This window comes from Anomaloglossus baeobatrachus, chromosome 4 (genome assembly GCF_048569485.1).
Source record: "Anomaloglossus baeobatrachus isolate aAnoBae1 chromosome 4, aAnoBae1.hap1, whole genome shotgun sequence".
In the NCBI taxonomy this organism is placed as follows: Eukaryota; Metazoa; Chordata; class Amphibia; order Anura; family Aromobatidae; genus Anomaloglossus; species Anomaloglossus baeobatrachus.
In genome coordinates this window covers 66,354,337-66,379,393 of record NC_134356.1, presented here as the reverse complement: position 1 = coordinate 66,379,393, position 25,057 = coordinate 66,354,337, and the positions used below count along the sequence as shown (strand labels likewise).

Below are 25,057 nucleotides of genomic sequence, written 5' to 3'. Positions count from 1 at the left end.
ACCCTCTGTACACACTACTTTGTTGAACCATAAAGTAGCCAAATATTGCAATTAATTGAGCACAATCAAAAATTAGGAAATTTTAGCGCCAACCTTTTGGTGATGCTCCAGGTGGACAGGCATCAACACCACAATGGTGCCTTCTTCAGGACTGAGACGCGGGGATCACACTTATAAAGCTAAAAGTCGCTGGTATATTACTAGAGATGAGCGAATCCTCATGTTACAAATATGGTTACTCACAAGTTTCCCACAAATTTAAGATTACGGCAACATTTTAATGTTTAGGATTTAATTTTCCCCATTTCTAGCTAAATGGTAGCCGGCCATTTTTATTATTTTCCATTTGAGGGCTCGAAACTGTTAAAATTCCAGATGGTGCAATTTTGATTTGCAGTTCAGTAATCTGTGGATATTGAAAGGGATCTCGAGAACCGCCTCCTACCTCTCAGCATCTGCAACTCTTCTTTTGATTAGCCAGCCTGGCACGACACAATAGGTGCAGTGGGACTCGCACTGGATTTCTTCAAAGGCCAGCTAATCAAAAGAAGATCAGTAGTGATGATTGAATTCCTTGGTGCTCGGTAAGCGTAACGAGCATTTTGATGCTCGGGTGCTCGGTACTCTTCTGTAAAAAATGCTTGCGTTCCCCTCCCCATTGACTTCCATTATCCTCTTTAAACGACTACCGAGCACCCAAACATCAAAATGCTCGTTACACTTACCGACCAGTTTGCTCATCACTAAAGTTGAGCGGAGCCAAACCTTAAAGTTTGGTGTTCGTACCAAACAGACTTTACAAAAACAAATCCGGAGTTTGATTTTGGAGTTTTGGTGTTTCACGTATGCAAACCACTCAAGTGAGCATTGCTGTGCTCGGGTGCGCTCGGTGCTTAGCCCAGTGCAAGCCGCTTGCAGTGTTTGAATGGCTCGTACTGGGAGTAACAATAGTGTTATCGCATGTATGGTGCACAAAAAAAATCTGCCCACCTCAAAGGTGTTGTATCTATGGCTGGCTGCATGTGGGCAGAGAGCCGAGCTGCCCAATCAGTGACTTCCATTTGGGTTCAGGTAGAGTCCGGGTCCAGAACAGACCTTTAAAGTCCGGATGAACCTGCAGAACCCAAGCTTCCACGGGTCCGCTCATCTCTACTCATCACTAAAAATCAGCCGATGTCCGGGGATGATGTTTTCAGGGCTCCCCTATGATGGCCATAGATCACAGACCTGGCTGCTGGACCGAGCCCTGTGAATTGATTTACACCAAATCTAGTTAAAATAATAAAATGCCCTATACTTGCATGTCCAAGGCCTTTCTAATGTCCTTATGCCACAACTACTCTGTACTCCTCTGATCTTCTGCTCCCTTTTTTCACTCATTTTACTGATTGACCTCATGGGGTCATGACCACCCTGTACCCACGTGACTGCATGATGCCAATTACTGACCGTCGCACCAGAAGAACTGAAGACCAGCGCAGCAGGTGAGGACCTGGACCAGAGGAGTTTAATGTATTTTATTACATTTTAATTCCTTCTCAACCCTCAGTCTATTAAGCTTTAGGGTCTGAAGAGATCTCTGAGCATAATGAAGCAATTGGGGGATTTTAAAGTCAGACTCAATTTGGCTTGGTTGTAATTAATCTGGGAGCCGAATCTTATGAACCCACCCAAATTTCAGGAGATTTGCTTATCTCTTAATACTGCCAACCTTTTTTCTTTTCGCGTTTGAGATCTGCAAACTTTTCAGCATCAGATAAAACCTATAGATGACAGCCTCTTTATGGTTTGTTCTTATTTAGCCTTATTTTCTCCTTTTTTGTTGACTTACGGATCTCTGAGGAAGGAAACTAGTAGAAATTACAACTAATTGTGGGGTCTATTTTTAAGTTAATGCAAAATTGCAGAGTTGGTGAATCCTATCGGTGGTTGACAGCCAGGCTCTGACTGGCCCACAGTAGTACAGGATAATCCTCCGGTGGGTCCCTTTTGAAGTCTGATATCACACTTTCTTCCCCCAACATAATCAGTAGTTGGTACAATACACTTGTTTTACAGCGTAGAGATAAAGGAAGTATCTCCCAGTATATTATATAGAAGCATAGGTGCAAATGTTACATTCATAAGTATGTAGCTGATCGGCGGCTCCCTCCCAGTCATCTGTTGCGGCTCCCTCCCAGGGTAGTCGGCGGCGGCTCCCTCCCAGGGTAGTCGGCGGCGGCTCCCTCCCAGGGTAGTCGGCGGCGGCTCCCTCCCAGGGTAGTAGTCGGCGGCGGCTCCCTCCCAGGGTAGTAGTCGGTGGCGGCTCCCTCCCAGGGTAGTAGTCGGCGGCGGCTCCCTCCCAGGGTAGTAGTCGGCGGCGGCTACCTCCCAGGGTAGTCGGCGGCGGCGGCTACCTCCCAGGGTAGTCGGCGGCGGCGGCTACCTCCCAGGGTAGTCGGCGGCGGCGGCTACCTCCCAGGGTAGTCGGCGGCGGCGGCTACCTCCCAGGGTAGTCGGCGGCGGCGGCTACCTCCCAGGGTAGTCGGCGGCGGCGGCGGCTACCTCCCAGGGTAGTCGGCGGCGGCTACCTCCCAGGGTAGTCGGCGGCGGCGGCGGCTACCTCCCAGGGTAGTCGTCGACGGCGGCGGCTACCTCCCAGGGTAGTCGGCGGCGGCGGCGGCGGCTACCTCCCAGGGTAGTCGGCGGCGGCTACCTCCCAGGGTAGTCGGCGGCGGCTACCTCCCAGGGTAGTCGGCGGCGGCTACCTCCCAGGGTAGTCGGCGGCGGCTACCTCCCAGGGTAGTCGGCGGCGGCTACCTCCCAGGGTAGTCGGCGGCGGCTACCTCCCAGGGTAGTCGGCGGCGGCTACCTCCCAGGGTAGTCGGCGGCGGCTACCTCCCAGGGTAGTCGGCGGCGGCTACCTCCCAGGGTAGTCGGCGGCGGCTACCTCCCAGGGTAGTCGGCGGCGGCTACCTCCCAGGGTAGTCGGCGGCGGCTACCTCCCAGGGTAGTCGGCGTCGGCGGCGGCTACCTCCCAGGGTAGTCGGCGTCGGCGGCGGCTACCTCCCAGGGTAGTCGGCGGCTCCCTCCAAGGGTAGTCGGCGGCGGGGGGCTCCCTCCCAGAGTAGTCGTCGGCGGCTCCCTCCCAGGGTCGGCGGCATTGTCATGGTAACAGGTTCCCTTTATAAATGTTTGTTTTTTGGTTTGTTTTTTTTTTTGTTTTTTTTTTTTAGGGAAGAAAGTGTCCATGTTTTTGAAATTCTGTGAACCCTTTTAATACCCCAATACTGAATATTGTATGTGAGAATATAATAGCTGTTTATGGAATCAGCGCCCCTCTTGCCATTAGTCAGGGTCTGATATTGCAGTTCAGAGCTGCAATACCAGATCCAGCCCCAAGGGTGTCACTGTTTTTGGAAAAACTCGAATCCCTTTTTCTCTTAGTCCCGTAACCCTCATCTCCTGTACTGGACATTTTAATGGTAATTTACGTGCTGAGCTCATCATTGTGATTTTGGGGACACTCCATCTTTATGCGTTTCTACAGCTTTTTCATTAACACTCCCTTTTCTAGTATAAATCCTACCTCAATGAAATCAGACGGTAAGCTGAGATCTGGGGGGCTGTTTTTTGACACCCCTTTAACAGAAGGTTTTATTACCAGCATCTGAGCCGTCAGGAATTTCCATGGAAGGATTGAGGTGATCACCAATAAATGTCATTCTCTGACTTGCCAATTAGTTTCTCTTCTGTCACGCTGATTTCCTCCTCAGTCACCGGTGACCACCTTTTTCCCTTCATGTCATTTCTGCAGACACAGGGACAGCTAATGCAGTCCTCCAGCTCAGCGACCCTGCAAACAGCTGCGCAAATCTCAACCTCCTTTATTCCTGTGAGTATGATTTGGTGAATATAAGGGAGATATCAGAACTTAATGCTGCAGTTTACAAGTATTGGGCAGTTTCAATACCAACTTACATATACGTTGCAATGTTTGGGGGGGGGGGGGGTTGTGTGTTTTGTTTTTTTTTGTTTTTTTTTTTATTTTTCACTGACCCTCTGTTATTCTTCCTGCAAATTTTTGATTAAGTTGAAACTATAAAGGAATATGACTCCCCAGTTTTCTATCGAGGGTGATACATCCAATTCACATGGATTCAGGACCTGGTTCTCAATTTACACATTTCCAGGGAGAGTAACAGAGGAACATAAAAATAAAGACGACAGGTCTGATGAGTATTGTTGAGAAATGTGACTAGTAAAGTGTTGCTGCATTGTTAGTGCAGTATTTGAGTTCGATAAGAGACCCCCATCTCTTCGTTACAACGTCCACCTTAACACACACTGACTCAAAGCTGTAGAGCGAGTTCCCCAGGGTCTCCGGCATCACATGTGCAGCTTCATGGAAAATATAATGCCTGATACTTTTCCTCCTCTACCCTGTTATTTCAGCCAGTATAATTGCATGGGGTCTCCGAAATCCCTATGCTGGAATCAGTAAGCATATAATTATACTGAAGAAACAAGCCTCTGGGAATCGACTGCAAGCCTCCTCTCAGATGGGATCAGATCCGTTCCCCCATTCTGCATGCTTTTAGAATTTGTGTATATATAGATAAAAAAAAAATAAAATATATTTTCGACAATCCTCCAGTAATCCGGAATACTCAGGTCCGGGATTATATTTCATATGTGCGTAATTACTGGAAGAATTGTGGGACTCGTATCCACATCGCCTCTGTTCCTCTATGGTCCGTTCTCATCCAACTCCTCGAAACTTAAGTAGGGGGTAAGACGTGGTAGTAAATAGGCTCAGCTAATAGTAGGGATCTACAATTTAGACAAAAATATCAATTATTTCTAATTACAGAGATGGGAAAGTCTACTATGATCTAGCTGTAGATCTTTAAACACAGGTGCACCTTAAAGGGATTTTCTCAAGTTTGGAAGTGATGGGTGATAACTTTTTGATCACTTGGGGTCTGGCTGCTTGGGCAATCATGGATAGCAAGAACCATAGAAATAAACAGCCCCATGTGAATGGAGCCGTGATCGATCATAAGCACTGGCCCTGCATTAATTTCTTTATGGGAATGCTGAAGACCAGCTGAACGCAGCACTCCACCATCTCCGGGGGCCCCATAAACAATGAATGGAAATGCTGTACTTATGATTGACCACCGCTCTATTCACATGGGGCTTTATTTAGAGCCCTGGTGCGAAATGTTGGTCAAGGTCCAAGCAATTTGGTAGTTATCCTCCATCCAATGAATAGAAGATAACTCAGACTTGAGACTACCCCATTACTCTGGCCATACACAATAGACCTGAATGTTCATGAGGTAGGCAATGAATGGGGCTTTTTTTTTTTTTTTTTTTTTTGAGCCCTGGTTCGTTCAAATTTTTGGTCTGGGTCCAACGAATTGGGTAGTTATTCCCTATCCATTTGATGGGGTATAAGTCCCAGACTTGAGAGTTCCCCCGTACTCTGGCCATACACATTAGACCTAAACGTTCATGGGGTAGGCAGAGATCTCCCCCAACTCCTCCATTCTCATGGGCAGTCAACCAAGTATTTGTGAATTCAATTTAAAAATATAGATCAGTGGCCACCGATTAGTTGTAACGCTCATGTGACTTCTCTATCAAATGTTGTTAAAAAAAATACCAGTGGTTAATGCAGCACTGACCTAAAGGGCACAGGGGTCTAGGCCATTTTTTGTTTTTTTCTCGCCTTCCTTGGTTTTAATAACTGGTTTGCCAGTGGTGAGAATTTAAACACAGGGCAGTAGTCCAGCACTTTCAATGCAGAATCCTGGATATTTAGAAAAAAATCACATTTATTTGGAAAGTTTAAAAATGAATAAAAACACATAATGTAGACCAAGTCTACGCGTTTCGAGCTCAAAAGGCTCTTAATCATGATTGAGCTCGAAACACGTAGACTTTGTCTACAGTAAGTGATTTGATTTTGTGTTTAAATTATTACCACCATCCAAATCGTTAGACTGGATATCTGTGCACCGCCTTGGTACATGACGGACTAGGAATGGTGAGCTGATACAAAGTTGTTTTTTCCTACTTTTGCCAGTAACTATCAACTTTCTCAAGCACCAATTCAGCATTTTTTTTTCTTATTTCTCCGCCAGAGAGATGCTTCGAATCTAAGTCCCGCTGACCCCTAGTCTCATATTCACTTTACGGCGACTTCACTTTCTATTGCTATGGCTCTGGTCTGTCTTCAGTGATTTGTTGCCTGCCGGCAGCTCCAGTGCTTCAAGAAGTGCATTGGAGGTCACACCGAACGTCGGACTGGCTACCAGAGGAACTGGCAGTAATACCCAGTCCTGGCCGCGGTTAACTGCACTGAACTCCGGAGCTCTCAGCTGAGCTGCGGAGTGCAGCCTGGCCTGTCCACAGCTGAATGCAGGTTACCGCAGCCAGGACTGGTATTACCGGAAACTGCCGGTAATACTTTTCCTGGCCGCGGTTACCTGCATTGAACTTCGGAGCTCTCACCTGAGCTGCGGAGTGCAGACTGGCCTGTCTGCAGCTTTCATGGACTGAACTGTGATAGCCGGGGAATCAGTCGGCCGCCGCAGTCCAGTCCTGCAACCTGCTGTTCAGTCCAGGCTGCACTCCGGAGCTCAGCTGAGCGCTCCGGAGTTCAGTGCAGTTAACCGCGGCCAGGACTGGTATTACTGGAGATTCCTTCGATAGCCAGTCCGACGCTGGTCACACCCCAATGTATCTCTATAAGAGCCGCCTCCTGGCCTCAATCTGGCTCTCATAGACTTGTATTAAGACCTTTTGACGTAACTTCTAACTCCCAGCCAGTCAGGAGTTCTGGGCACAAGTTGGCACAAAGGGGCCGTGTGACAACGAAAAAAAAAGAAAACACCGGATGAGTATGAGACTGGGGAACAGGAGACTTAAATGTAGGGCACCATTCCAGCAGTGAAATAAAGAATGCTGGACTGCTGCTTTAAAGTAGGGGTGTAAGTAGAGGAAGGGGCAACAGGATCTTCTACCCAGACAGCTGGGTGACAAAAACGTTACTTCTTATTGGCCAGGGTACAGGGTTTGGGCGGAAAACTCTACCATTTTGGTACAGGTGGGGAAAAAAGCCTTACTTTTTGCTTTTTTAAATAAATGTTGAACATTTTATATATCCAAGTTTATGGAAAGTATGAAGTGGTTTATATTGGGGTTCCTTTGGTTTGACATATAACTTGGCTCTTGTGTTCCGTGATGGCACAGACTGGAAGGGCATCGCCACACTCTTCCATATTTAACCAGCTCTATAAAACCCCTTTATCTATTTTTGTATTTACGTCAACATTTTGGTACATCTCTTAGATACAATTAAAAAAACTTATTTTTAGTATTATTCACGAGGTTCTTTACCGTAACCCAGACTGAAGGTCTTTTAGACTTTTTTAAAAACCAGTCCACGCTTCTGCTCCTCATTTGCATGCCTGTTTCCATATTCCCTTTGGCTCCCGCTATGCTTCACGCTACGTCTAGCTTTTCTCCTTTGGGCCTCCACTTGTAATTTTAGATTATCTAAGAATATGTGAGAATTCTGCATTGTTGCCAATGGCGATTGCAACTGCAAATCTAGCCAAATGGTCCAGCAAGCTTGTGATGAATTCTATTTTCCCCTTGTTTTAGCATGTTGTAATTGCTCAGCTCTGTAAATGCACTGTACATGTCTAATGCACAAATGGTGCTACATATAAAGAGCCATGAAATTGGGATGCCGTAATTGCATTTGTGACCATTGCATTAACAACTTGGGGGTTTTCTTTATTAGAATGGAGGAAATGTAATGGCTTTGGTATGCAAGAGTGATAGTCAGAGCCATGACAATTGCTTCAGAATTACAGTAAGAATGCAGCCAACTAACCATGAATCCTTATGGAATAAATAAGGATGAGGATAAAGTCTCCATTTATTCCATTTCTAGAAAATGTAGAAAACAGAATATGTATGTTCCATAATCTTAGGGGGTACTGTACACGTTGCGACATCGCTTCCGAAATATCGTCGGGGTCACATCGTTAGTGACGCACATCCGGCGCCGGTAGCGACATCGCAACGTGTAAATCCTAGATGCGCCAATAAACGATCGCAAAAGCGTCGAAAATCAGTGATCTGTGTAGCGTCGGTCACTTTCATAATGTCGGGTCGACCGCAGCTACGATGTTGATTGTCGCTCCTGCGGCAGCACACATCGCTGTGTGTAAACCCGCAAGAGCGACAAACATCTCCTTGCCTGCATCCTGACGGCAATGCGGAAGGGAGAAGGTGGGCGGGATGTTATGTTCCGCTAATCTCCGCCCCTCCGCTTCTATTGGCGGCCGCTCAGTGACGCTGCAGTGACGTCGCTGTGACACTGAACGCATCTCCCCCTTGAAGGAGGGATAGTTCGGCAGTCACAGCGACGTCGCCAAGCAGGTATGTGCGTGTAAAGCTGCCGTTGCGATAATGTTCGCTACGGCAGCAATAACCACATATCGCATGTGCAACGGGGGCGGGTACTATCGTGCTCGGCATCGCTAGCCAATTCTAGCGATGTCGCAACGTGTAAAGTATCCCTTAGGGGTACTTTGCACGTTGCGACATCGCTAGCATTGACTAGCGATGCCGAGCGCGATAGTACCCGCCCCGGTCGCACATGCGATATCTTGTGATAGCTGCCGTAGCGAACATTATCGCAACGGCAGCTTCACACGCACTTACCTGCCCTGCGACGTCGCTCTGGCCAGGGACCCGCCTCCTTCCTAAGGGGGCGGGTCATACCGCGTCACAGCGATGTCACACGGCAGGCGGCCAACAGAAGCGGAGGGGCGGAGATGAGCGGGACGTAAACATCCCGCCCACCTCCTTCCTTCCGCATAGCAGTGGAGGCAGGTAAGGAGATGTTCCTCGCTCCTGCGGCTTCACACACAGCGATGTGTGCTGCCGCAGGAACGAGGAACAACATCGTATGTCCTATTAGTGCGACATTATGAAAATGACCGACGCTACACAGATCACCGATTTTCGACGCTTTTGCGATCGTTTATCGGTGCATCTAGGCTTTACACGTTGCGCTGTCATTACCGCTGCCGGATGTGCGTCACTTTCAATTTGACCCCGACGATATCGCAGTAGCGATGTCGCAGCGTGCAAAGTACCCCTTCGTGTGTTCTGCAATGAACCAATCAAATATGACAGGTACTTATTGATCATTTCCTTACATTTTAGGGACTAAATAAAAAAAAAAAAATTAGCATGGTGGAAGGGAGCAGAGAGGCTCAAACAGTGAGTGTTAGTAAATAGCGTTTGATTAGGGATTTTTGCTAAAGCAGCAGTTCAGAGCAGCTTGTGCTAGATCAGCAGCTCAAAGCATCTTGTAAAAGAGCTTGGACTATGTAGCTAAAATAGCACATTTTCCATGGTTTTTGAGACAATATGGCAAAATGAGGTAATGTGGTATATTACTAAGAATTATAACTTTGCAAAGGCTGATGAATAATTTTAAAAATTCATTTTTAATTAGTCCAATTATCTTTTTGTTTTCCCTAAACATGTGTATGAAGTGTAGTGTGTTAATAATATACTCATTGATCGCCATTTTCTCCAGGATCTAGCGCTGTTTCGCTGCTTTTTTGAGTCACATGATGAATATTCTTACTCTCCAGATCACATTGCCCTCTCCGTGAGTCTCTTGAACAATGTAAGTCTATGGAGGCTCGTTCTGAAGCTCATTAAATTTACTGTCACTTCCGGGTTCACACAGTGCGCACTGTTATCCGAATAGACGTTATGCAACTCTAAAGAGGAACGGAAAAGTGCTGGATCCCCAAAGTAGACAGCAAACTGTGTTTATACAGGTTTAGGGAATAAAGTTAACAGGAGTGCTAAAAAAGTTTAGTTTTCAAGTAAGGGTGGTCTGGTCACTTGACCTTCGTACCCAAAACCAAAAGATTATTTTATAACCATCTAATCCTTTAAGACGGAGTTATTTTGATACTATTCCATTGGGTTCATAAGGCACATTATGGGTAATGTAAAGATATTTGCATCTTACATTCCTTTGGGATCAGGGGGTGGTTCAGAAGTGTAGACTTTGCAGCCTGAAACTTCATTTTGTTATACCATGTGGCATTGAACATCAGCAGTCATGTCATGCTACCCATCGCCTTGCTGTTGAAAGTCGTGAACCATAAATCATGCTTCACAAAATCCCCTTTCCCTAAACTAGTAGCTTCAGGAGTGACATACCCAAATTTTTAGCAATGCTTCTCTACCTAAGAAATGTACATCAACCACGCCGAGGTGTCGGAATCAAACATGCCATTGATGAAACCAATTTCTATTGGTCTTCAAGGAGAACCAGTCACATTGACTATGCAAGTAGAAGCTGAGCAGATTGATTGATTGTTTAATAATAAAGCCATCAGTATAACTTGTCATTTTTTCATTTCAATTCCTTCTTAGTCTTGGCTTTGGAGGCCAGTTGGACCTTCTACTGGACTCCTAAGGATAGAGTGCGTGTAGGCGATGTAATGTAATAAGTTATACTGGTTTCTTTACTACAGACCTATATATTAAACTGCTCAGCTTCTCTTGCCTTATACTAACGTTTGTTAGTAGATCAGACTACATTCTTAATGTGGAACCCTTAAAACCAATAACTTTTAGTCACTACAAAATCACACATCAAAAAAAGTGTACAGAAAACCATATTGCACACTAAATAGAAGGGGCCCAGGGCAGATTCCCTAGTATCCCCCTTCCTATCTGCAAAGATTGGCACCCTAGTAGGACGATGTGGGACCCGTGTTCAACGGCGGCTAGCTCTCCAAGGCCATATACTGATCCACTTATACGTGCCGTATAAGTGGATCAGTATAGGGCTTTTGAGGGTTAGCCGCCGTTGAGCAGGGGAGCCACATCGTCCTACTAGAGTGCCAACCTCCACCGATAGAGAGAGAGAGATCTTAGGGAATCTGCCCTGAGCCCCTTCCATTTTGTGTGCACTATTATGGTTTTATATACACTAGTTTTTTGGTTTGTGATTTTGTAGTTACTAATAAAACCCTTAAAACCAATAACTTTATGTTGGTAATCGGTGATTGATGCCCTTGCGATATATTCCTTCAGTGTTACCCATACATTCTTAATGTAACAGGTTCCCTTTTAAAAAGAACCAGTCATATCTAATGATGAGCGAATTTCGAAATACTTGGATTTGCGATACTCGAAACGAGTACTGTCTAACATTCGCGTATGCATTCCGAATAGCATGTGCAATGCAAGTCAGTGGTGGAATACTCGCAACGAGTAACCCAAATGCTGTACTATTCGCTAGTCGCAAGAATAGTAAGGCATTCGGGTTACTCGTTACATTGCGAGTATTCCCCATTGACTTCATTCTGAATAGTGTGTGCAATGCAAGTCAATGGGGAATACGCGCAATGTAACGAGTAACCCGAATGCCGCACTATTCTTGCGACTAGTGAATAGTACGGCATTCGGGTTAAGGCCACTTTACAAGCTACGATTTATCTGACGTTCTAATTAGCGATGTGACACGCCCAGATCATAGTTACGATTTGCCGAGATCGCACGTAACTCGTTTATTAGCGGTCACACATAACGATCTCACAAGCGACGCAAAATCGTTCAGCGATATATTGTTTGACCAAGGCGGTCGTGTGGATGTTGTTCGTCATTGGCAGGGTGTCAAACGTACCAATATGTCTGCTGCGTTCCAAACAATGAACAATATTTTGAAACTAACAGACGTGTCAACGATCAACGATTTTCAACCTATTTGCGATCGTTCGGAGTCGCACGTAGGTGTCACACGCAATGACGTCGCTAACGATGCCGGATGTGCGTCACGGAATCTGTGACCCCGATGACATATCGTCAGATAAATCGTAGCGTGTAACGCCGCCTTTACTCGTTACATTGCGAGTAATCCCCATTGAATTGCATTGCACACACTATTCGGAATGAATACACGAGTATTAAACAGTACTCGTTACGAGTATCGCGAGTCCAAGTATTTCGAAACTCACTCATGATTAGTCATATCCCTAAACGCTATTAACCTGCAGATTAACAGCATTTGGAGACACTATTATATTGGTGATTCTTGGCTGGGTTCTCATGACACCTTGATAACACTTCTTTACTAAATGTAGAAATAGATTACGGAAATTGAAGGAAAATTTTGATTGTGTCTAAAATCTGGATTGCAACAGCCAAGTTAAGGGAAATGGTCAATGTTACTAATAGTCTTATCCTGTAGACAATTGGCAGCACTAGGTAGATATTCTGTATGTGAATGTATACAAACACATGAGGAACAATGTGTGTGATGTACCTTCTCTCACTGGCCGTCCTTTCTCTCTCTTTATCTCTCTCTTATACATGCGCACTGCCACAGGGAAGAGCGGTGAAAATTTCGATAGTCCGCTAACCCGGGACGTGCCAAGATTAGGCTGCGGTCTGCCTCATTATAAGGTTCTAAAGTCTGCAGGGCAGGCGACTCTGCAACCCGCGATGTAGAAAGGACTCTGGTAAATGACCTCCTGTTCCTCTTCTACTCACGTTACACTGTTTTAGTGAGGACAGGTGTGTGTAGTTTAGTGTGTTAGCATGTTGTTTTTTCGGGTTAGATTGAGCCCCAAAAATAATTTTTAGAGCCAAGCGGCAAGATTTACATTACCACATTAACGTGAGTGATAGCGTACACATTGTATTTGTCACCAATATTTGCTAGGTCAGGATGTCATTTCAGAACTTGATGATTGTATGCCTCTACACTGTGGAAAAAGATGGGGACAAGTAAAAAGTCCAAGTGGGTGTGCCTTAGGTGATTAATTTTTGTGTGTGTGTATGTGTTCACCGTGCCATTAGACTACCATATGCATTCATTTTATTGATTTCACTCTGAATTTATTTTTGCTCAGGGTACAATTACGTGCTGAGCCTATTGGAGCTCATATGGCACTCATATAATGTTCATCCTCGTCTCTAGAGCCAACAGTCTTGGCTTTCAGTTGAAATTCTTGATGTTCTTCTTGATGAATAAGATCTGATAACTTGGATTTTTATCTTTTTTTTTTTTTTTCTCATTTAAATTTCTTCTTTTAATACTGAAATTTGTATCCAAAATAAGGAGGGTAAAACATCTTCTTGAATGCCCTTCCAAGATGTTGGAGTCATGTAAATGAAGTTTCCCAATAGAGAACGCTTCTGTACTTTGTAGATGTGTGTGCTATGTTTCAACTATCTCACAGGTTGACAATGTGTCAAGCTGGTAATTTTCTTCAAGCTGAATGACCCAAATACCTCCCGACCCCACCACCCAATACACAAGCACACTTGGCTCGACTGGGTGTGCATGTGTAAGGAGACTGGATTATGCCACTGTTGGAAACTTCCAGCTTAAAGGATGAGGCATGTTGAAATCCAACTACTTTACCCCATCTGATGTTAGGTAAAAGCCAGGACACTACTATATTATTTATTTATTATTAGCCATTTATTCCATGGTGCTTTACAAGTGAAAAGGGGTATTCATAATAAAAACAAGTAGTATAATCATGAACAATACAAGGCACAGACTGGTACAGGAGGAGAGCGGACCCTGCCCGTGAAGGCTCAGTCTACAGAGGATGGTTGAGGATACAGTAGGTGGGGGGTAGAGTTGGTTGAGCAGTGGAATAGGAGGCTGAGGGTTATTGCAGGTTGTAGGCTTGTTGGAAGAGATGGTTCTTCAGGTTCCTTTTGAAGGTTTCCACAGTAAACAAGAGTCTAATATGTTTGGGTAGAGTGTTCCAGAGTATGGGGGAGGCATGGGAGAAATCTTGTATGCAATTGTGGAAAGAGGGGAGTAAAGGAGATTTTGTGAGGATTGAGGCTGTGTGCAGGTAAGTACCGGGAGACTAGGTAACAGATGTATGGAGGAGATAGGTTGTGGATGGCTTTGTAAGTCATTGATAGGGTTTTGAACTGGAGTCTTTAGGCAATGGGAAGCCAGTAAAGGCATTGGCAGAGTGGAGAGGACCAGGATTAGCAAAGGAAGAGATGGTTTAATCAGGTCACAGAGTTTAGAATAGATTGTAGGGGCACTACAGTGTTAGAAGGGAGGCTACGGAGCAGGAGGTTGCAGTGGTCAAGGTGGGAGATGAAGAGGGCATGCACTACAGTTATCATACTGATGGTTGATTTTAGTCTAAGGTCTACCTTTCAAAGAAAATAAAAAGCTACGTATGAGGGTGTTATGGTGGGCTGTATACGTCCATTTATTCCTTACACAGAAATACTTTACCTCATTATAGTTGGCTGCTTCTTCTGGTGTTAAATTCCTGCCGTGATCTGAGAATCCATTTCCTTTGACATATTGTGATCAATGACCATTTGTACGCCTTAAGGCATATTTTCTGGCTATCAGATCGCTACAGGGCAGTAGTGTTTAGGTCGGTTTCCCAAGGACACCCATTTTCTTTTATTGTGCTAAATCAGTATTATCATTTCAATTTCTGTTGAGCCGGGTTCAGCTCATGGATGACCTTAGCTGTAAGGCTTTTTTTGCTGATATTTCACATATTAACTGTGTATATGTGATACAATGTTCTCACCAGGAATCCAGAGTTGCAAGGAGCTGAAAATTTAGATAATAATTGATGGAACATACATAGTCACTCAAAAATGGATGCATTTGTATTATCAATCCAACCTCTTCTCCGTTCCTCATGGGTGCTTCTCCCATTTTCCTTCTTTATAATACTTTTCCATGTTCAGTAGTCTCCAAAACCAATTGTTGAAAACCTCTCCTCACTATTGTCCATAAGTAAACCATCTTTGCTTCTTCCTCAGTTAAGCTGGTAGGTTTCTAGTTTGGAATGGTTATGCTTATTATTTAGCGCACACTTGCAACTTTTAGAGGCTATCCTTTCCAACCCCTTCCCATGTATAGGCAAGTTTTTCTTGACTGCATTTGATTTCCATAAAAAAAAGTAGATACCCACACACATTGGATAACTGTCTGCCGAATGATCGTTAAGCATACCGTTCTCTCCCGTATACAGGACTGCTCTGCTCAGCCTAGGGCTCCCATTCTCTATGAAAGACCTTACTGAATTCGCCTAGCGTTGCTTTATCAGCACAAAAGAATGTCTCTAAAGTTTTTGGGAATCTGGATTCTCCTCTTCTTTTGAAAAGGTCAGGGGAGACTGAGAATGGTCTCATAAAGATTAGGCCATCGACCAATCCAGTCAATATCATTGGTTTGGGCCAACTTTAGTTTAAAATGTATGGGAAGGGGGCTTTAAGCATCCGCCAAAGGTATCTGGCAGCAGCTTAAATGCAATCATACACATTAGACTGTCGGCCCAACCCACTGATACCAGTGGGCTCGGCTGATGGTCTAATGTGTATGGGGGCTCTGGACGACTGATGGCTGGGAGACAGGTCTATAGCACGTCTGATTTTGGACTACCAATCATATTGTTCTCCTACCGGCCAATGTGGAAGTCGTCGACAGCTTTCTTGTAGAGAATACGGGAGCGCTTGTGTGTATGGGAGAGTCAGCGGAGGTGGCCCTTGGCCAAACAATTAGCCAACACTTTGTTCGAAAGTGTGTCATGTGTAAATCAGGCTTAACGCCTTATGTTGACAGAAGGAACATATAAATTCGGCAACCCTGAGCTTTGTTTTTCCCAACATAATCTGTAGGGGGTGAATTGGTCAGCTTTTGTATACATATATGATAGTCATCCTCTCCAGGTGAAATCCGAAGGTTTGCCCAAACTTTGCTCATATGTCTATGGTTTCTTGTATGAGCGAATTCATGTTTTGTTTTGTTTTTTTACCTATCTGCCATTGTATGATTTCCCTGACCTCTATTTGATCATTTTAGAACTTTGGGGCCGCTATGATTCTTGTGGTAGCTATAGATGTAATTGGTGTGATTAGTTCTTCCCTGCAAAGGTTTATTTCATTGTCATTTTAGCTTAATGGTTGTCTCTGTGTCCTAATTGTGAAATATCATTATATAAAAGACGTTTTTGAAACACTTACCATCGAAATTTGGATGCTAAATTTGCCTCTTGTATCTAAATTTCTGTATTCAATGCGTAAATTTGTAACTGCCAGGAGTCTGGGGATCCGTGGTGAGGAGGTAGAAGAAGGAGGGGTTGTAGGAGGGAGAGATGGGACTCTTAATAGCCCAGGAGAAGCCATGCACCAGCTGTCAAACAGACAGAGGCAAATGCATAGTGAACCTTAAGGGTCCCCCAATCGTCAGGTTTATTGTTCAGCAAGAATAGTAATTAAATGTTTTGTTTTGACATTTTGATGGGGCACTAGGGCCTCCTGTCTGCCTCTTGCAAATACTTTGCAAACCGTTACATCAAACTGTAGCTTATTTCACCTTTGTTTTTTCACAAGGGACCGACTTCTGACCAGAGTGAGAAAGGAAAGGCCATAGATTGCACCAATAGATAATTTTTATTAAGAAATATAAAATCGGTATATGCTAATAATATACATGCTCTGAGCCCGGTGCTTCCCGCTGGCTCCTAAAACAACACTATCAATCAATGCATATTTTTCCATTCATTTTTCGTCTAGAAATTGACTTGTGCTTTTCCCGTACAGACAGATTTTTTTTTTTTTATACTCATTTTGTCAATACATTATGCAAAACAAATTTTAGCAGCATAATTTACAAAGTTAGGAACACCGGGCCACAATTCCTGCTTGAACAGATTGTTCAGCTACTTTAGCGTCTCCAATATAGAGTTTTACTGCAGAAAATTGAGGTAGATGGATGAAACGAATGGGCTTACTCCGCAGATTCAAGTCATGATGTGGACTTTAATTGGTTCGATGTTTTGTGATCCTGAATATCTTGCTGTTTTCTGGACTTTCCAGTCTTCATACAGTTGACTTGGAGCCCTTTCTTCGACTCTTACCAAATTTTCAGTTGAAATGGTTGACAATTGACCATCTCTCCTGAACCATCCTTAATATCACTTGAGGAGCTCAAGTTCGAATTATTGTGGATTCCTACAGCCCTTAGTCATTGTTTTGGTCTAAGTGTAAAATCTAGACTTAATCATGAACAACCTGTTGTTTATAAGGTCTAGTTTTTGTTATACATGATCTGCTTTTTTCCCTAAGGACTTGATATCTAATATACTTTTAAAGTAAAAAAAAAATAAAATGAAGATTTGATGGCCAAGGTTAGTTTTGTTTGGTTTTTTTTTTATGGTGTGATTTTTTTGCCTACGAAATGTTTTGATTCTCGTCTGTTTTCTCTTGGTAGGCTGACAAACAGTAAAGGTGGCCATAGAAATTGGACTTTAATTGATCAAAATGGACAATTTCAATCCATATAAACATTCATCAGGGTTTTGGGGTTTGTTTGGTTTTTTTTGACTGATCAGTCAGTCACTGGCTGGGGGTTGTGATTGCTTATTTTTGCCAGTAGACTGATAAAACCTTTTTCTTTGATCAATCATTCAATGGTTCAGCCATAAAACGTCTTTTATCTAAATTGGAATGAATGATCCTTATGAATATATGTATATTTTTTTAAACTTTGGCCCGATACAAAGGTGTATTTTTTTTGTATTTATGTGCTTCATCAGACTGGTATTGAGGGTTACTGCAGGTTGTAGGCTTTTCGGAAGAGGTGGGTCTTCAGGTTCCTTTTTGAAGGTTTCCATGGTATGTGAGAGTATAATATGTGGAGGTAGAGCTTTCCAGATTATGGATGAGGCACAGGAGAAATCTTGTATGCAATTGTGGGAAGAGAAAATCTTGTGAACATCGGAGGTTGCATACAGGTAAGTACCGGGAGGATAGGTCACAGATGTAAAGAGGACACACGTTGCAGATGGCTTTGTATGTCATGGTTAGTGTTTTGAAACGGAGTCTTTGGGCAATGGGAATTCATAGATGTCATCGAACTTGTGTTTCTAGATATTCTTTTAACAATTTTACCATCTGTTCCAGAATGTTTTTCAAAATAATTTGTTGAATGCAGACATTGATATGAAATGGTTATAACTAAAGATGTGCAAATTGATTTGCGTTGGAATTTTTAGACTGAAAAGGCTCAACCGGTCTCGGGTGAAACTGGACTGAATTTCCAATATTGACTTGACTAATGATGCCAAAAGTTAGTACAGAGGTAACAGTATCACTTAATCCCACAACCAGGGTCTAGACAGTGGACAAAATGTTGTCCCTTCTACAGTAGTTTGATCTCACTGATCTAATGGTAGGAAAGTCCAAAAAAGGCCCCAATAGTGAAACACCGCTATTCAAAAGACAGAACACCCCAAAGGATTTATTGAACTCGCAAGATTCCATCGAATAAATGCAATAAAAGGTTTTTTAATACTCCGTCCAAACGTGTCTGTTCCACAACTAAAGTTTAGCCTCCTCCGCTTCATCTAGTGTGTGTCTGGGGACCTTAGAGTTTTACAAATGTCTTTTCAAGACTATTGTAGGGTTTACTGGACTTTGGACAAATTTGGCAAAGCTGAACAATTCTACTTTCAAAATATTTGCTAATGTCAAACTATAACGAGACTGATGTAGTCTAACAGTACAGTAACCATATTCCAGTTTATCATACTGCCACTTTGTGTAATACAGATGGGCTTTTTCTCGATTAGTTATGCTACTGAAATCAAATGCTTTTAATAGGGGTTATTTGGCTGGTGTTCTTGATCTTGTTCCTGTCACAGCCATAGTTTGACCGTCTCATTTCATCGTATCCACATTTTATTCCCATGTATGCCAAGTGTGTGTTAGAGTTTGAGCATAGCTTTTTTTGTAGCATTCTGAATATAGGCTGAAATTGTGACTTTATAATCAGTGATCACTTATGTACTATAGGAAATGAATCATATCTCATGACTCACCTTTTCAAAAAGAGCGCTTGTAATAAGGCAGCTCAAGGGGTACAGGATAGGTCACATTAAAAGTGATAAGTCTGTTACATTATTGTGCTGTTAATCAATATTTTCTTCTGTTTGTCTTCAGATCTCAGACCACTGCCTGATGTAGCCATGACGGGAAACTGCACGCGGGAATGTACAGAATATGGACACTCTGATACTTGCTGGATGCCCGGCCAGCCATCCCCCAACCGCAGGCCCAAGAATGCCCTGAAACTCTCCACTTTTGTGCCTTACCAAGACAAGGGGAGTCAAGAGCAGATTGGCAATGGAAACCCCAGAATTCCAGAGGACCGCATTGGAGGCAACAATAACAGCACCACCAAAATGGCCAACATCCAGCTGTTACCGACTTACAGTGCCTTTACCAGTAACAGCCATGAGCCATGTACGGACTCCCCTATGGAGGAAATCCCCCTAACCCAAACCGCTGATTTCCAGCACGCCACAACTCCTTCCTCCCAGTCTGCCAAGAGGGAGATATACCTGTGAAATTCACTTTTTGGCATGGTTTGAACTCGAAAGAGAGCAGGAAGAATTGGGAGATACAGACCTAAACCAGGCTAACTTTTATATGAAGGAGACCTATTGAGAGAAACTAAAAACTATTGCTTTATGGTCCATGCAACTGCTTCTAGGCCTATGCCTATTTTAATTTTGTGTTTTACTTTATTTTTCTTGTTCAGTTTTCCATTTTTGTTTTTTTTTGTTTTCTTATTCCTGTGTAAAATTTGAAACCGCCCTCTACATAGACAATTCATTATCGTAAAGGTCAGAACTGGATTTAGAGAGGGGAAGCACATTTTTTTCTTTTTATTTTAAGAAAAAAAAAATGTAGTTTTTATATAAAAAGGGAACTTGCGTTATGTTTCTCGGCCAAAGATGAGAAACAGTAAAGCAAAGGTGGACTTTAAAAGCCATTGTGGTTTGTGTATGAGAATCCTAAAGAAGGGTGTTCTTGGTGCTGTCATCTCTTCTGGTACATAGGTTGAATGTCCTCTTTTATAGGAGAAATTACCGTCTTTGTGGTGAACGAATGACAGTTGGTAGAGTTTTTTTTCTCTTATGTTTTTTTTAATATATATATATTTTTGGTTAAACACTTGATACTAGGCTTAGTATATGGTTTATTTATATATATATATATATATATATATATATATATATATATATATATATATATATATATATATATATATATATATATATATATATATATATATATATATATATATATATATATATATATATATATATATATAAATATATATATATATAAATATAAATATAAATATAAATATAATCTCACAACTTCCCATCGGAAATTGATCTCAAATTTCTACTTGGGTACTGCAGTATGTGTTCACGTAGACCATGTGTCAAAAAAATACTCAAGTTCCCGCCTCGTACGTGGTAATAAGCTTATTTCGACTTAAATTTCAATAAAATACTTTAAAAAAAATATTTTTGATATTCAACCTATAAAGGCATTAATTTTCTTTTTTTTTCCCCAAAAATTATCTATTTAAAAATGGCATGCTGACTTTGTGAGTTTGTCAACCATGCGATTATACAGAAGTTAGATGGTTCCTGTTTTTTCTAAGCTCCGTTAAGTTAAAGAAGGGTATCTCATCCGATAAATACTTTTATAATACAGTCCATGTACTATCACCTATTATGTTTTAGTTTTATTTACTGCATGCTAGTGCTAAAAAAGTAAGGACTGCTCCGCCTTGAGGCAAACTCGATGGAGTTAGGCAAATGCCCAAGGATTCTCCCTTAGGCTTTGGTTCACAACCACGATTTGTAGGTGTCTAGTAATCTTGTGAAATATTTATTGGTGTCAACAAATGTCCTTAGGTAAAAAGGGGGGGATATTCTATACCAAAGGTGCCAACTGAATGAGTACGGATGATTGCAAGGGACAGCCTGATGGGGACCAAACTGTAATCTATCTGCATATCCAACTCATCACTAACAGGGTAAGCTGCGAATTTGACTGGCCGTTTCATGTAGACTTCTGTAAATACAAACCCTTTGAATGAAGATTGTCTGCTTGATTTCAGCTTTTATCGTTGCAAGAAACCTTTTGTTTTCTTTCTTTTTTTTTTTTGTTTTTCTTTATTGTAACTTAATTTTGACTACACTCTGCCAAATGGCTCACAGCCGGTTGGGTTTTGTTTTGGTTAAACGAGCATGTAGGCTGGTGTATTCAGTGGCATTACTTCCTTTTCCTATTTAATAGGAGAGAGAAATCCTTAAAACCAGAGTAGAAAGGTTCAGTTTCGGGTGTACATTTCTGTAATACTAATTTGCACATAATCTGCCGAGATTTGCGAAGTCAAAGTTTCTTTTTTTTTTTTTTTTGTTGTGCCACATCTACTGTAAATTGCACCACGAATAATCGGTCAAATTTTGTTTTATGGGTTTTTTTAAACTAAATTTACCATTTGGTGATTCTGAAACGTGTTTTGGCAGAAGCACTAACCACTTTAATAAAATGAGGTTTTGTATCCTACGAAGGGAGACCTATAAATGCGGCACTCATATGCCATGTTACTTTTAGAGGGTTGGGTTATTACAATTCTTCTTTCTTCCCATTTTAATACACAGAGTGCATGGAGAAGAGAACGTGGAATGCTTTGTATTTGAATACTGGTATTTAAAGGATATATATCTTCATTTCCTCCTTACAACATATAGCTTAATGATGATCCATGTTTGGCGCCATGAGCGATTTTGTTAATAAAAATTTTAAATGCCCGGATTGTGACTATTTACAATGTTGTAATAGCTGGTATAAGATGACCTCACCTGACGTGTGCCATCTGTCCATGTCACCTGATATTCCAACTTTGCTTCTTTTGTGTATTTGCTTTTCTTCTATACTTCTTTTTATGCAATTTATATTGCCATTCACTACTGTCTTATGAAACTATTTACACCTTGGAGGAACATATTCGATTTTGATGAAAATTAGAAAATAACAGGAAAAAACTATTACAATTCACTTTTGTCTGTTGATGTCTAGGTCGGCTGTGGGTCTCCTGACCCAAACTCATGGCCTGCACTTGTAACCGAAATTGTGAATGGGAACCTTTTTGCACCATGTAGTTTTAGGTCCACTAGTCTGTGCTGTCCTTGTAATATAGCCAGAGCTCATGTTTCTCAAACTTTATTCCTACAGCCATAGTTAAATGATAGTTAAAATTCTGAGTTCCCTCAGCCACATCTAAGGAAAGTTTAGAAATTTACAACACATTGACTGTTGACCATTGTACAAGACCAGTATATTGTGTCCCTATTGGTAGGTACAGGCAGACAGAAACTGCTGTTTATATCTGCATTTGTCAATTTCATTGTTCTGCTCAGTCATAGAACAAGAACGTTGACATTGGTGGAGGACTGAATCGGCCACATGAGACACCAAACCTATATATATATTTTTTTTTTTTTTTAGCGCGGTCTACTGGGTTCAAGCATGCTGTCCTTTTTACCAATGCCGCTGATGTAGATGTGAGCAGGGCCTTACTCATTGATATGTAGGGGATTTGGAGCTAAGCATTAGAAAAAAAAATGTAAATTGATGAATTTATCCCACCTATAGGGTTTTGAAATTATTTAACACAGAATTTTGGATATATTTAGATTAAAGAAACTGTTTTCAAGGGTGGACATTCACTTCGTTAGTATTTGGGTTAACGTAGAATACAATAGGATGGTTTGTAAAACAACTGTTTACCCTATGATCATTCTCCCATAGGTTTGAAAATCATCAAAATTAAAGGTTCAGAATGTGACATTTTCAGTCCCTTTCACAATTCCATGTTTTCCAGCGGTCTACTTTTTCAGCTAGTTTCGCGCATCCGCAATTTACACTCTGTATGGGGTCCTAGATGTCTGAATTGATTGTGGATATTTCCCGACCCTAACGCGACATCTCCTGTATCTTTTTGAGGTTGCTGTATTCAGGTCAGAAAACTTGCAGCACATGGAGCCTGAAACTACGGATGTATGAAACCTGCTTTATAGTGGCTCTCTTTTTAGACACAAGAGAGGTCACCATTTTTGAAGTGTAGCTTCAATCTACAAGCCATTTATGATACTACCTGAATTATTTTAAAAGTTTCACACTTGTATAGTCGCTTAGGGTGCAGCCTCGTTTAAATTTCCATCTTTGTTTCTTAGCGGCTTTTTAAAAATTTTGAATCTGGGTTCTTAATGTCAAATAACCAGAATCAATATTTAATTTGTAGGTCACAGCGGAGGATATGAGACGCAATGTGGGCTCCTGTGGAGCGCAGATTTGTGGCAGACATCAATGGTCTTACGGACATTACTTTATGCCTCAGTGATGTCACTGGATGGTAGTTAGTAAAGAAATTCAAGGAATAAAATTGTGAGTTTCTGGGTGTTTTAACAGAAGAAAATGGTCCAATAGATATTGAACAATAATAAAGACCTCAACATTTTGGTTCTTCCTTTACCCAATGTCTTCGTCAGTACACTGTTAAATTTCCATCATGATCTCTCCGCAGCTGTTTATATAAAGCTAATTTCTCATTAGCACATCGCCAATCTGGAATGCTTGGCTTTATACCCGCTGCTCTTTTCTAGCTGTTGTTTATCTCCGTTCAGCTTAGAGACCTGTAGGAGAAGGGAAGATTGACAGTTTTTGCTCTGCTAGTGAGGGGTGACTGTGTCAGAGCTGAGCTACGCTCCCACATGATCTAATATGACATCTCTAACACACATCTCTGTCTGGGTAGGTTCTTAATTATCCACTCCTGTCTCCCATTCACTTGCTATCTAATTCCTCGCTCACCTCCTCTCACCTTGGCATTTTCTGCATTACACTTCGGGACATCCATTGCTCTTGCACGTATAATTGTTGCTGCATTTTTAATGCGGGTGAGATCTTGTTTGCGAATAGTCTATTTTTTGTGGTGCAATCATTCTTGACATTTTATGCACAATATGTAGAGCCAGGGTTGGACAGCTCGGGTGTCTGACACATTTCGGCACCTTACAATATGACGGCTGTCAATAAAACTGCTTGGCCAAATAAGTTGTACATTTGTTAGTCTTCCATGCTAGAAGAAACTTTGAATAGATGACAAGCAGAGCATGATGGGACATATTAGCTTGTATATCGTATTCTAACATTGCAGTCCTCATCACAAAAGGCCTTGTGTTTCCCATGCCAGAAAAGTACATTGCAGATTTCCTGTGGAGTCGGACATTAAGAGGTAAAACAATTGCCTATTGTAAGAAAATGGCTATTTATGTTTACGCAATGTCGTCATTTGAGCTGTAATAGAGTTCTTACCACTGCATGTTCATCTAAGTGAAAGAACAGATTTTGGGCTATAGGGTAAAGGGTGGGTAATTACCCAGTTTACTTCTCAAACTTTTGTAACCCACCTCTAATTGTTTGCATGTCATAAAAGCCATTTTACCCATGGTGCTTTCAAACTATATACGATAGGGTTAGTGTTTGAGTGTATGACCTGGCTAAATGTAACCTGAGCACTATGAATTATTTTTTTTTTTTTTTTTTTTTTTTTTAATATGGAAGCATTATGTGCATGGACCTTAGTTCTGGGTCTGTAGGTAACATAAACTATCATTCTAGACCAAGTTGTTGAAGCTTGGGTAAGATGTGGACTAAAGGTGCACCGATATATAGATGACCTCTTTTTGAGGTAATTGGATATATATCCAAGAAAGCAATTAAAAAAATGGTGAGTGCTGTAATTCACTATCTCCGTACAAATGTGTAACCTACTGTCTAGCATTGTTGGATAAATGCACAGTTCTAATCTGTGTTGCTTCCCAAATTTTTGCGACTTTGTAGACTAATCCTAATGGGCATAACGGATCTCCTATTTTTACGCCATATTTATTTGGTTTATATGACCTTGTTTTCTTAAATTGTATGTGCAATATGAGGGCAGGTCATTGCTCCTACCATAAAGACTTTCTAGCATTTTAAGCCTGCACTATGATGACACAAGACATTTACTTTGAGGACAAAAACCAAAGGTTACAATTTGGAAATGATGGAAAAATTGGATCTCCAATGGCTACAT

At 42.0% G+C, this 25,057-nt stretch overlaps 1 protein-coding gene across 6 annotated transcripts in view; it reads left to right on the top strand.

Annotated features, from left to right (window-relative positions):
* The window catches only part of PCDH1 (protocadherin 1), a 282,450-nt gene extending 262,366 nt beyond the window's left edge, over positions 1 to 20,084 (top strand). For 3 of the 6 annotated variants that reach the window (XM_075344388.1, XM_075344387.1, XM_075344386.1), the window contains exon 5: positions 19,051 to 20,084. In XM_075344388.1, the coding sequence (XP_075200503.1) occupies positions 19,051 to 19,457 (407 nt within the window). In that variant the 3' untranslated portion in view covers positions 19,458 to 20,084. Of the gene's footprint in view, positions 1 to 3,796; positions 3,875 to 12,430; positions 12,564 to 19,050 lie in introns of all 6 variants that reach the window. The other 3 variants (XM_075344389.1, XM_075344390.1, XM_075344391.1) reach the window with 3 other exon arrangements.
* The last annotated feature ends 4,973 nt before the right edge of the window (positions 20,085 to 25,057 follow it).